Here is a 12558-nt window from a genome sequence, read left to right as displayed (position 1 = left end):
GTGTCTGGCAGTCCCCGGTGGGTCTCCCCTCCTGGCAGCGGACAGACATGAAGGAATTCTCCAGGGTGCTGAATCAGGACGCCTCTGGCTGGGCACTAATGAGGCGCCTGACAAAGGAGGGGAGCCGCGCTCCGGCTGCCTCCCTGTGATTGGCTGGGAGTCCCCCGCACGTGACCCGCCTTGGTCCAGGCTCGGAGGATGAGATGAATAGTAGATGTGAGGAGGAGCCGGGATGCAGATTTGGCATCAGAAGTAGACTCACATACATAGACCGGAGCGGAGACATGTACTGAGGAAGGCACGGCGGCTCCCCACTAGAATTCCACAGCTCCAGCATCTCCCTCCTCTCCTCTACTCTTCTCCGCTCTTCTCCGCATCTCTTCTCTTCTTTTGCTGACTCGCAGCCTTCTCCCCTCACATCCACCTTCCCTGACAAAGTGAGAGATGAAAGGAAGCTCCCCGCTCCGGGCTCTGCTGGCTGCATTGCTGGTGATGTACAATGTCTCTGCCCACTCCTCTCTCCTCACCCAACAATACTTGGTGGACTTACAGGAAGGGGGAGACCAGGAGGCCACACAACTTGCCCACGAATATGGATTTACTGGGGCCAGAAAGGTAAAGTCCTCCTTCCCTTCCACATTACCTAATAGTTATGTCTGTCTGATCCCTGACACATCCAACAGATCCAACAGATCCCTGACACATCCAACAGATCCCTGACAGATCCCTGACTCATCCAACAGATCCCTGACTCATCCAACAGATCCCTGACACATCCAACAGATTCCTGACACATCCAACAGATCCCTGACACATCAACAGATCCCTGACAGATTCCTGACACATCCAACAGATTCCTGACAGATCCCTGACACATCCAACAGATCCCTGACACATCAACAGATCCCTGACACATCCAACAGATCCCTGACACATCCAACAGATTCCTGACACATCCAACAGATCCCTGACACATCAACAGATCCCTGACAGATTCCTGACACATCCAACAGATTCCTGACAGATCCCTGACACATCCAACAGATCCCTGACACATCAACAGATCCCTGACACATCCAACAGATCCCTGACACATCCAACAGATCCCTGACACATCCAACAGATTCCTGACACATCCAACAGATCCCTGACACATCCAACAGATTCCTGACACATCCAACAGATTCCTGACACATCCAACAGATCCCTGACACATCAACAGATCCCTGACAGATCCCTGACACATCCAACAGATTCCTGACAGATCCAACAGATTCCTGACACATCCAACAGATTCCTGACACATCCAACAGATCCCTGACACATCAACAGATCCCTGACAGATCCCTGACACATCCAACAGATCCCTGACACATCTGACAGATCCCTGACACATCCAACAGATCCCTGACAGATCCCTGACACATCCAACAGATCCCTGACACATCCAAAAGATCCGTGACACATCCAGCAGATCCCTGACACATCCAACAGATTCCTGACAGATCCCCGACACATCCAACAGATCCCTGACACATCCAACACATCCCTGACACATCCAACAGATCCCTGACACATCTGACAGATTCCTGACACATCTAACAGATCCCTGACACATCCAACAGATCCCTGACAGATCCCTGACACATCCAACAGATCCCTGACAGATCCCTGACACATCCAACAGATCCCTGACACATCCAAAAGATCCGTGACACATCCAGCAGATCCCTGACACATCCAACAGATCCCTGACAGATCCCTGACACATCCAACAGATCCCTGACACATCCAACAGATTCCTGACACATCCAACAGATCCATGACACATCCAACAGATCCCTGACACATCTGACAGATCCCTGACACATTCCTGACACATCTGACAGATCCCTGACACATCCAACAGATCCCTGACACATCTGACAGATCTCTGACACATCCATCAGATCCCTGACACATCCCTGAAAGATCTCTGACACATCCAACAGACCCAACAGATCCCTGACACATCCAACAGATCCCTGACAGGTCCCTGACACATCCAACAGATCCCTGACAGATCCCTGACACATCCAACAGATCCCTGACACATCCAAAAGATCCGTGACACATCCAGCAGATCCCTGACACATCCAACAGATCCCTGACAGATCCCTGACACATCCAACAGATCCCTGACACATCCAACAGATCCATGACACATCCAACAGATCCCTGACACATCTGACAGATCCCTGACACATTCCTGACACATCTGACAGATCCCTGACACATCCAACAGATCCCTGACACATCTGACAGATCTCTGACGCATCCATCAGATCCCTGACATATCCCTGAAAGATCTCTGACACATCCAACAGACCCAACAGATCCCTGACACATCCAACAGATCCCTGACAGACCCATCAGATCCCTGACACATGCAACAGATCCCTAACAGATCTGTGACACATGCAACAGATTCCTGACAGATCTGTGACACATCCAACAGATCCCTGAAAGATCCCTGACACATCCAAGGGATCCCTGACATATCCAACAGATCCTTGACAGTTCCCTGACAGATCCAACAGATTCTACGGATCTCTGACAGATCCTACTCATCCTATATATCCTCATCTACCTGAGTCTGGAGTAGGGGGAAGTAGGCTTTGTGTGTTAATGTATGGGGGCAAGAGGGAAACCTCATATGTGAGCTCTACTACCATCCAAACTGTGCAATGTACAGGAGATCACCAACTTACTTCATATCCCCTCTATAGAGAGGGATCCTTCCCCTGGGGCAAAGAGACCAGGCACAGATCTCCTATCCTCTTCTAGAAGAACAACAAATCATAGAATCTCATCTATGCTCTCTCCTTACATCTATTCTATCTATTATAAAACTATCCGTCTGTCTACCTATAAAACATGGCTTTATGAATCAAATACAACCTTATCTGTTACCTATCTATTTATCTACCCATCTATCTTGGTTTCTATCAAATTAATATAAGTAGAAGTGATCCCATTTATATAATAATTGCCATGAAAAATTAGCAATGAACAAAAACAATTCAATGGTTCTGGTTTCAAGTTCTCAGACCACTGGACCAACATTTACTGATATTGGCATCAATATTTATTGTCTATCTATCTAATTATCTATCTATCTATCTATCTATCTATCTATCTATCTATCTATCTATCTATCTATCTATCTATCTATCTATCTATCTATCTATCTCTCTATCTATCTATCTATCTATCTATCTATCTATCTATCTATCTATCTATCTATCTATCTATCTATCTATCTATCATAAATCTATGTATATGTGTATATATATATATATGCCCTCTGTCAATCTATTCATGTATGTATTTGTGTTCTATCTATCTATCTATCTATCTATCTATCTATCTATCTATCTATCTATCTATCTATCTATCTATCTATCTATCTATCTAATTATCTATCTATTATCTATATATCTATCATAAGTGAAATAATCATATGTGTATAATAATGGCCAGTATCACCTAGTAATGAGAAAAACTGAATAAATGGTTCTGGTTTCAAGTTTTTCCAGACCAGTGGACCAGCAAACTTTGAAATTGGCATATCTATCTATCTATCTATCTATCTATCTATCTATCTATCTATCTATCTATCTATCTATCTATCTATCATCTATCTATCTATCTATCTATCTATCTATCTATCTATCTATCTATCTATCTATCTATCTATCTATCTATCTATCTATCTATCTATCTATCCATCTATCTATCTATCTATCTATCTATCTATCTATCTATCTATCTATCTATCTATCTATCTATCTATCTATCCATCCATTATCAGTAAACAAATCATATTTGTATAATATTTAATAATGAGGAAAACAATCTGATGGTTCCAAGTTCTCAGAGCACTGGAGCATTATACAATGATATTGGCATTTGGGAAGTTCTGTCCCCCTGTTAATAATGGGTAATAACTCTCAATCATTATCATGTTATAGGGATGCAGCTATCACTCATAATTTTAATCGCACTGTTTATCAGCTGATGGAGCATCTAGGTAATTAACCATATTCGTATATTAAAATAGATCAAGCAATTTGTGTCGGAGTGCTGGAATCTGCATAGTGTAGAGCAATAAAGGGCACTTTGCTGGGAATGGGAGTCTGATGGGCCTGGTTACAGCTCTAATTTCTTCATTAGAAAACAGCCACGTGTAATGAGGGCATCACATGTAAGCAATAGCACTGACAGAGCAGCTGCATGGTGCTGTAATGGGGATAACCACTCTTGTGTAGTAAACAGAACAGAGCTTTATGTTGTGAATATTTCTTGTCGGATATAAACACGGGCTGCAGGACTTTGATGGCTGACTTACAGCCTTTATTTTCTCCTGTTTAAAATCAATTCCATGGACATGATGCTGTTAAACAAGAGTGCTTAAAGCTATTGTATCATATATGACAGCATTGTAGATCAGACATAAGCAATGTAAAAATCACAATTACTTTTTAAGTTCGTGATTACTATGCCAAGTAGCCAGCAGTGGAAAAGAGATAATTTGGCATCTTTTGACTTTAATCCTCAAATCTAAAGCCATGTACAGTTTAAAACTCTAAAAACATCTCTGTATTTGAATTAGCAGTGTAGATAATTAACCAAAATGGCTGCTACCAGAGAACCATGCGTATTCCATTGTGATAATAATCAAGATGGACATATGGCTGACATGATACTTTATCTAATAACTAAGTCGCTGCATATCAGTGCCGTCATAGTCCCTTTGTTTTTTATTTATTTATTTGTTTTTTAATACCATCTTCGAGGACCTGCTGCTCTAATATCATGGTGTTTTTAATGCCACAATTTCCAAAATGATCATTGTTATTATTCACATAATAAATAGTAATTAAAGAATAATAAATAATAATATTAATATTAGCCTTTAAAATCTTAATGTGAAGACATAATAGCCAACCAAAGATAATAGGTACTGAGAGTTAAATATAATATTTATTTAAAAGTAGTAATAATAATAATATGAGCAAGAAGAAGAAGAAGAAACAATAAAAAATAATAATATTATTAGTATTACTAATTATAATAGCAATAAAAAAAGAATACTACTAATAAGAGCAGTAGCAGTATTTATTTCCAACCTCAGTCATTTTTAGGGACAAAATTACCAGGGACTGTTTTTTGAAAACTGGTGCTATCCCTGGAAAACAAGATCGGTGGGCAGCTTAGATTTTGTAGGCAGTTAAAGCTGAATTACCACTATCATTCCCATGTTTGGCCAGTAACTGCTAAATTTACACTTCCCATCATGATCTGTGGACTGATCATGATGGGGGAGTCGTAGGTCCCTCTCAGCTGATCCGAGGTCTGCTCTGCTTAAGCACTTAGACAATCCACTGTCTTTCTATGTATTGGCATTGCAGTCTATTAGGTCTACTGACATGACCTTCAGTAAGCCTCACTCAATTATAACCTGAATGGGATTAGAAGGTGTGTGAGTTGTTGCTGAACGGACACATATTTCTCAGTAATAGCTGGCCCCCACACCAGTTTTAATGAAAAATCAAGGTCCATGATTAACCACAGATGGACATCAAAAAGTCACAATTTGAGGAGCACTGGTGGAGGATCATAAATTACATTTGTTTTATTAGCATGCCTATAATTGAATATACTTGAAGGGTTGTGGTTTGTATGATGATTGTTTTTATTATTAATTTAATTCAATCTGTGATAATTGACGTAGCTTATCTGACTACATACAATTTTTTTAGCTAAAAAATGAAGCTCATTGGGTAGCATTAGTGACACAACAGGAGCAAGCTGATGACGTAAACTGTAATTTTGAAGACTAAAACTAAATGCTAGCCAATTACCTAAAAAAGAAATACAGCAAATATATTTTAAATCATAATAAATCAACTTATAGGGCTACATAATCTGAAATGGCCATTGTGCCTTTACTGCACTTTGCAGATCACTGCTCTTTGAACTGTCTTATTAAATAAGCCTGAGACTGTAATTGTATTCAAAAAGGATTCTTCCTGGAGCCTTTCTATTCATACTCTAATCTACAGGACTAAAGAGAGAGAGTTCTCTTAATGGTTGGTTCCCTTACTAATATGCCCTGGAAAATTGTTCTACATAATGGATTTTAGACACAACCGGTTTATAAAGGCTGCAGGTTACTTATCATAGTTTATTTTTAATTTGCTTTTCTAGTGTACGGCAGAAAAATATGTCAGTGAGAACAAATGGTTTTAGCTTGAAATTTATTATTTAACAATAAATTCCATATTCTGTTTTCAGAGGAAACTTTTAAAATAGATGTAAATCCAGTCATAAAATGTATACTTTAACATGTTTATATCATTTCAAAGGTAATTTATTTTTCTAAATCTGCAGCTTTTATAAAATATTACCTGCAGATCTAACCATGAGGGTTCTTGCGCAGACAGGGGGGGGGGGGTTTGATTTACTAAAACTGGAGAGTGCAAAATCTGATGCAGCTCTGCATAGAAACCAATCAGCTTCCAGGTTTTTTTTGTCAAAGCTCAATTGAACAAGCTGAATGTAGAAGCTGATTGGCTACCATGCACAGCTGCACCAGATTTTGCACTCTCTAGTTTTAATAAATCAATCCCTTCCTGTTATGAGATGATAATGCTCCCCTAATTGCTTTCCTTCAATGTCATTCTGTCACATGCATTTCTGGTTGAAACTAAAAGGGGCTATGTCGAAACTCAATGTACAGCCATGTTTAGCCGTTGTCACCAACAGAAAGCCCATCCAGAGCAATGACATGTAACTGACCACATAGCTAGTGCATGTTAACAGGAATTACCTGCAAAGAGGCTGGATGAGATAATTAGTGTTGAGATATAACTGAAAAAGTGAAAACCTATTTTCAAAAAGATAATGAAAATTGCAATTGTTTAAGACATATGGGGGGGGGGGGGGGGGATTTACTAAAACTGGTGCATATGGAATGTGGGGCAGCTGCGCATAGTAATCAATCAGCTTCTAACTTTAGCTTGTTATTTAAGCTTTGACTTCGGCCCCTTTCACAGATGCTGTCCGTTTGTCTGTTTTTCATCTATCCGTTGACGGATGAAAAATGATGGACATCAATGCAGCTCTATGGAAAAACGGATGTAAATGGATGATCATCCATTTACATCAGTTTACATCCGCATCCGTCATCATCTGTTTTTTTTAAACTGATCAAAGCTCTATTTTTCTTCCGTTAAAAAAAAGGATCGGATGAAAAACGGATGTAAACTCACAAACGGTCAGTTTTTTATCTATCTTTGCATTGGTAGTGGATGTAAAAAAAAACAGATGAAAAATGGATAAAAAATGGATGAAAAACCGATGAAAAATGGATAAATACTTCATCCATTTTGACATGACTGAACTGAGAAAATGAACGGTCTGTATGTGTGAAAGGGGCCTTATAACCTAGAAGCTGATTGGTTACTATGCACAGCTGCACCAGATTCTGTGTGCACCAGTTTTAGTAAATCCCCCCCATATAGTGGTTTATAATAAATAATACAATCTGTCTAGTTACGGTTTATAGCTTCTTTTTCCAAAAAAGGTTTTATAGTTACCTGTAGATCTATTCAACCCCCAATGCGAACCTCTCTATAATTCAAATATTCAATTTGCCTACCCTGTAGAATGGAGCTTATATCTTTACAATAAGCCCCCCCCCCCCATGTTTATATTCTTGCTGCATGGGAGGTGGCAGGCAATTCAAGCATAACACCGTAGTGTCTGTAAAAAGCCTCACTTCTTCATCATGTAAACTCTCACCCAAAAGAAATATATTAGTCTGTCTGCTTCCATGAGTGGCTTTTATAGGTTTAGAAGGGTTCAAACTGAGGATCAAACTGGCTATTAGTCAATAAATAGCTCCAAGTGTGTAACGCATCCTGAATCTCTTTAAAGCCTAATTTCCCTGACAACATATAAATTACTAAGTGGACAGTTTTGCAATTTTGTAGTTACTAGATCTTAACTCAATCGATAAAATTGTATATAGGCTTCAACATGTTAATGCAATTTCAATATGTGTTTCCAATCTTTTTAAATCTTCAACTTTCATTAAAATAATCCTTGATTATCCAACAATGATGTTCCTTGTTCAGGCGCTTCCTGTTCTGGGTTGACAACTGTTTCCCGATTGTGCTGCTGCCTTGTCACCTCATCATATGCGCCACCAGTGGCCTTGCTGACACATGGCATGGGCATCAGAAAGCCAGTCCTGGGCAAGGATATTCAGCCATTGCTGGAGTCCGTGCAACTGGACAGGAGGTGGCTGAAATAGACTGAAGAAGATCAGAAGCAAAAATAAGATAAAAAAAATAAAAATGAAACAAAAAAAATGATGGCAGTTGTTACTGTGATGCATGGGGTTCTAGCAAACTAAATGTCAACCAGTTAGGATTTAGATCTACTTTAAAACAGCAATTGAATAAGGTTCAATTTCCCTTTAAAATGATGTACTTAAAATTGTTAAAATCACATGAACTATATTTTTAATCAACTTAAATTAATTAAAAAGTACAAGCTTCAAAAGCCGACAGCGCATATTTGCACAACAGCATCCAAGCTCTATAAGCCGCTGGATTCTAGCTCTTTAATAAATAAGTCAGTATGATTGATTGATACCAGAGATATGCACAAATCATTAAAGAGGGTTTATTCCATTCGCTAGCAGTGTTGGTACAGGATATCTGATGCAAATCCTATCAGTTTCAAGACTAATTTACATTAAAGTTTGCTTGTGTTTTGCTGATTCTTAGGTTAGGTTTTTAGGTTCCGTTCAGATTTATCATTGTGGTTATGCACAGTTACCGTTTGTTACCACAAAGAATGGTGGCGCATATACTGTGATGTGATGCATTGTGGCGCCACTCATTTTGAATACAGTAGCAGCTAAAAAACCCACATGAAAAAAAGGGTAATTATTTTTGACTTGATTGAGTTGCATTGTTTTATTGTATTCATTAATGCAATGCTAAAATGTGAGGCAAACAACTAAATGAACAGGAGGAAGGAGGTCCTGATTCCCCTATAGAATATTAGTTAAAGCTTATTTGGAATATTGTGTCCAGTACTGTAGACCTCACTTACAAAAAGATATTGAGAAGATAGAATGATAGAACGAGTTCAGAGACAGGCAACAAAACTGGTGAAAGTTCTGGGGGCTGGGGGATAAAACGTACCAGGAGAGACTTTGGGTTCTTAATATGTACAGTCTGGAGGAACAAGTAAAAGAGGGGACACGACTAAAACCTTTAAATACATCAAGGGGGTGAATAAGGTTCCAGGGGGCAGTATTTTCAATATGAAGCCAAGATCAAGATCAGGGGGCCATGACCTCTAACTAGTTGGAGGAAAGTTCAAAACCTTTGGGTACTCTGGTTTCCTCCCACACTCCAAAGACACGCTGGTAGGTTAATTGGATCCTGTCCAAATTGGCCCCAGTGTATAAGTGTGAGTTAGGGACCTTAGATTGTAAGCTCCTTGAGGGCAAGGACTGATGTGAAAGTACAATAAATATGTAAAGCGCTGTGTAAATTGTCAGCACTATGTGAGTACCTGTGATAAATAAAATAGAGGTAGTTAGTCAATCACAGTCAGTGACAGTTCTTTACTGCAGTCGTGAAAAATAGAAAAGTCACCTCTCTTCCAAAAGCCTGTGATTGGACATTGATAACTAAAGCAGTTCATCTCCTCCCCTCTCCTACTGTCAGCATGCTCTAAATATGTATATACAGCACACCTGGTTTGCTGCTAGGGGTGCCTCTCCCTAATGCTGCAATATAGGAAATTACAGGAGGATAATATCAAGACAAATTCAGGTTTACCGACACCGATTGCATTTACCAATTAATGTAATTATTTTTAGGAAATATATATTTGCATGTATTGGTATTGTTTGTATATTTGCCTGAAACTCAGTCACCAGTTGTTGCCAGATTCTGGCCCTTATTAAGAATGACCTGCTAAAAAAAAAGGACATGTAAGGCCTCCTTAGAGGGTAATGAGCACTTACATTAGAGGATATAGAAATGTGTATAGCGATAGAGGTCAGCAATGGTTAGGTATACTGTATATGCAGTATTCAGTGAATTTGGAGGTCAGAGTGTAGTTGAAAAATGTGAGTATGGGATTCAGAAAAAAAAGTATTTACTTACCTAGGTGGATGCCGCATCTGTATCCCGCCAGCTCTGAACGTAGCGATCAAAGACAGCCAGTTGCTCAGTTCTCAGCATTCTGTGAGCAGAGAACCAGGGACTATCAGTCACCAGCTCTCTGCTCTGCCCCTCCAGCACTCACTGGAGCTCTGGACTGGTGAGGGGTGAGAGGGAGCATGCTCAGGCTCTCAGCGGACTGCTGAGAGGCTGAGCCAGCTGTTGGTCCAGTCTTCTGGGCAGATCCTAGCCAAATGGTTGGGATCTTTTCAGAATCTGGAACAGCTCAGTGGAAATGTATCACAGGAGTGCAGAATGAACTGGATTCCTGTGATCCATCGAAGTACAGCCAAAAGCGCTTTGGATGTACTTCTATTTTAAAGCAGTATTGAACCTAAAACCAATAGGTATTATATTGAAGCTTACCAATTCTTACATGTGATGACCATATTAGATTCCTTTTTTATGCTCTTTTTCTTCTATTTTCATCTGGTGGTTCAGCCAGCAACTCTGTTGTTTTTCACCAACCATAAACCACTTAACAATGGGAGAGGTGAATAAAATGGTCAGCTTTTATTTATTCATGCAAAATCAGCTTTTATTTATTCATGCAAAATCAGCTTTTATTTATTCATGCAAAATCTTTAACCCAAAAGGAAAAAACAGTTTTCTGTAACCTGCGAGCTGGAGTTTTGTTTCAATTTGTTAGTGTATTTAAATCTGCTAATACAATATACACTGCCCCCCCCCCCCAGTCTGACAATGCTGCTGTCTGCTATGCTGCCTGTGCTTATTCCTCTAGAGTTGTTTCTCACTAATAGGGAAGTGTGTTACCGGCCAGATCACCAGGTGAAAACAGAGGGAAAAATGGCAAAGAAAAGGAAACTGGTGCAGTCACCACTTATAATGATTAGTAAGTTGCAATATAAAACAATTTTGGATTTGGGTTTAATACTGCTTTAATTTTTAAAACAAAAAATGTACAAGTACACAGTACACTTGCTGTATCATGAAAAAGCCCACTGCCATATTTATTGTACCATGTATATCACACTTAGTACAAAGTTACCTACACAACATTGTTTTTCAAAATCGATGCTATATTTAAAATTAGACAGCCATGCGCAGCTTTATGTCTCTTGTAACCTTGTCACTCATAATAATACACAAAAGGTATACTACTAATAAAACATAATTCACTGCAGTAACAAAACAGGTTGAATAATGTAAGACATGAAATATATTCAGCGAGATCAAATTGATGTGTCTGACAAGGTGCCCTAACGTCCCACAGACATCAGTTGAGGGTCATAATGGCATTTTCTTCAGTCCCAGGGGTCTTTGAACTGTTGTATTATTTAGACTATTTAGATGTTGCCTATGTTTCCTATTACGCCTCCACTTGATACCAGGAGGATGCTGTGGGTGGAAGAGTTATATGGAGGAATGATGGAAGTGAAGAAGAGTCAAAGCATAGGGAGGGGGAACCTCAAGAGTCTGGAGGCAAATAGGATGATCAATACAAGGGTGCATTGAAGGCCGACAAGAGGAACGTGCTAATACAAATATGCAATTTATATTTGATAAAAATTAATATGCATAAATAGTAGTAGATGCAGAGCGTCCCCGGGGAGATAATAACACCTAAATAAGTGATGGTTATTGCCTCTTGTGACCTTATTTATTCTAGTCCTACTTGTCTTGAGGAGGTTCTCTGCCCTTTGATCTCAAAAAGGCAATTACCTCCCTTAAAATAAATGTATAGCCATTGTTATGTCCATATAATAATAATAACAGTAATGATAGCATTATCATATAGTTTTTGCAGAGCAAGAGGACTGGCTTAATGCATTTTAAATAAAGAAGCATTACCTCTGAGCCCATTCTGCTTTCTCTGAGTTAATATTTGTTTACTACAAGTGAGTCACTTAAATAGGCCGGCTAGCAGAGAGACAATGGAAATGGAAATATTGGGCATGCTTATGTTATTTAGTCTAACAATGCGTCAGGGTATACAGAAAGGATGTATAGCAAAAAGTATACAAATATATATAGAAAGCTGTGTTTATTTTGTTTCTTCTATGTCATGAGTGCACAGACCTTTATTTCTTTGATAATTTATTTGGCTTCATTTAGGCTTGTTTAGTGTCTGCAAAGTGCAATGGTGTGCAGTTAAAGTAACCTATAAGAAATGTTAGTTCTCATCTGTGAAGAGCAGTGAAAAGCATTGAGATATAATATGTGCTTGATGGCTTTGGGCAATCTGTTTCACCTTTTGAAAGGGTGCATTTCCATAAAAGTAGAGAATTTATAAATGTTACAC

The 12558-nt window shown here is 39.3% G+C and overlaps 1 protein-coding gene across 1 annotated transcript in view; it reads left to right on the top strand.

Moving 5' to 3' along the window:
- Positions 1–204: 204 nt before the first annotated feature.
- PCSK2 (proprotein convertase subtilisin/kexin type 2) overlaps positions 205–12558 on the top strand; it is a 345259-nt gene continuing 332905 nt past the window's right edge. The window contains exon 1 of the mRNA XM_082252429.1: positions 205–615. Within this exon, the coding sequence (XP_082108555.1) occupies positions 445–615 (171 nt within the window). The 5' untranslated portion in view covers positions 205–444. The remainder of the gene's footprint in view (positions 616–12558) is intronic.

This window comes from Pelophylax lessonae (assembly GCF_965119305.1).
Source record: "Pelophylax lessonae genome assembly, chromosome: 3".
NCBI lineage: Eukaryota > Metazoa > Chordata > Amphibia > Anura > Ranidae > Pelophylax > Pelophylax lessonae.
This window is presented reverse-complemented; position numbering and strand designations above follow the sequence as displayed.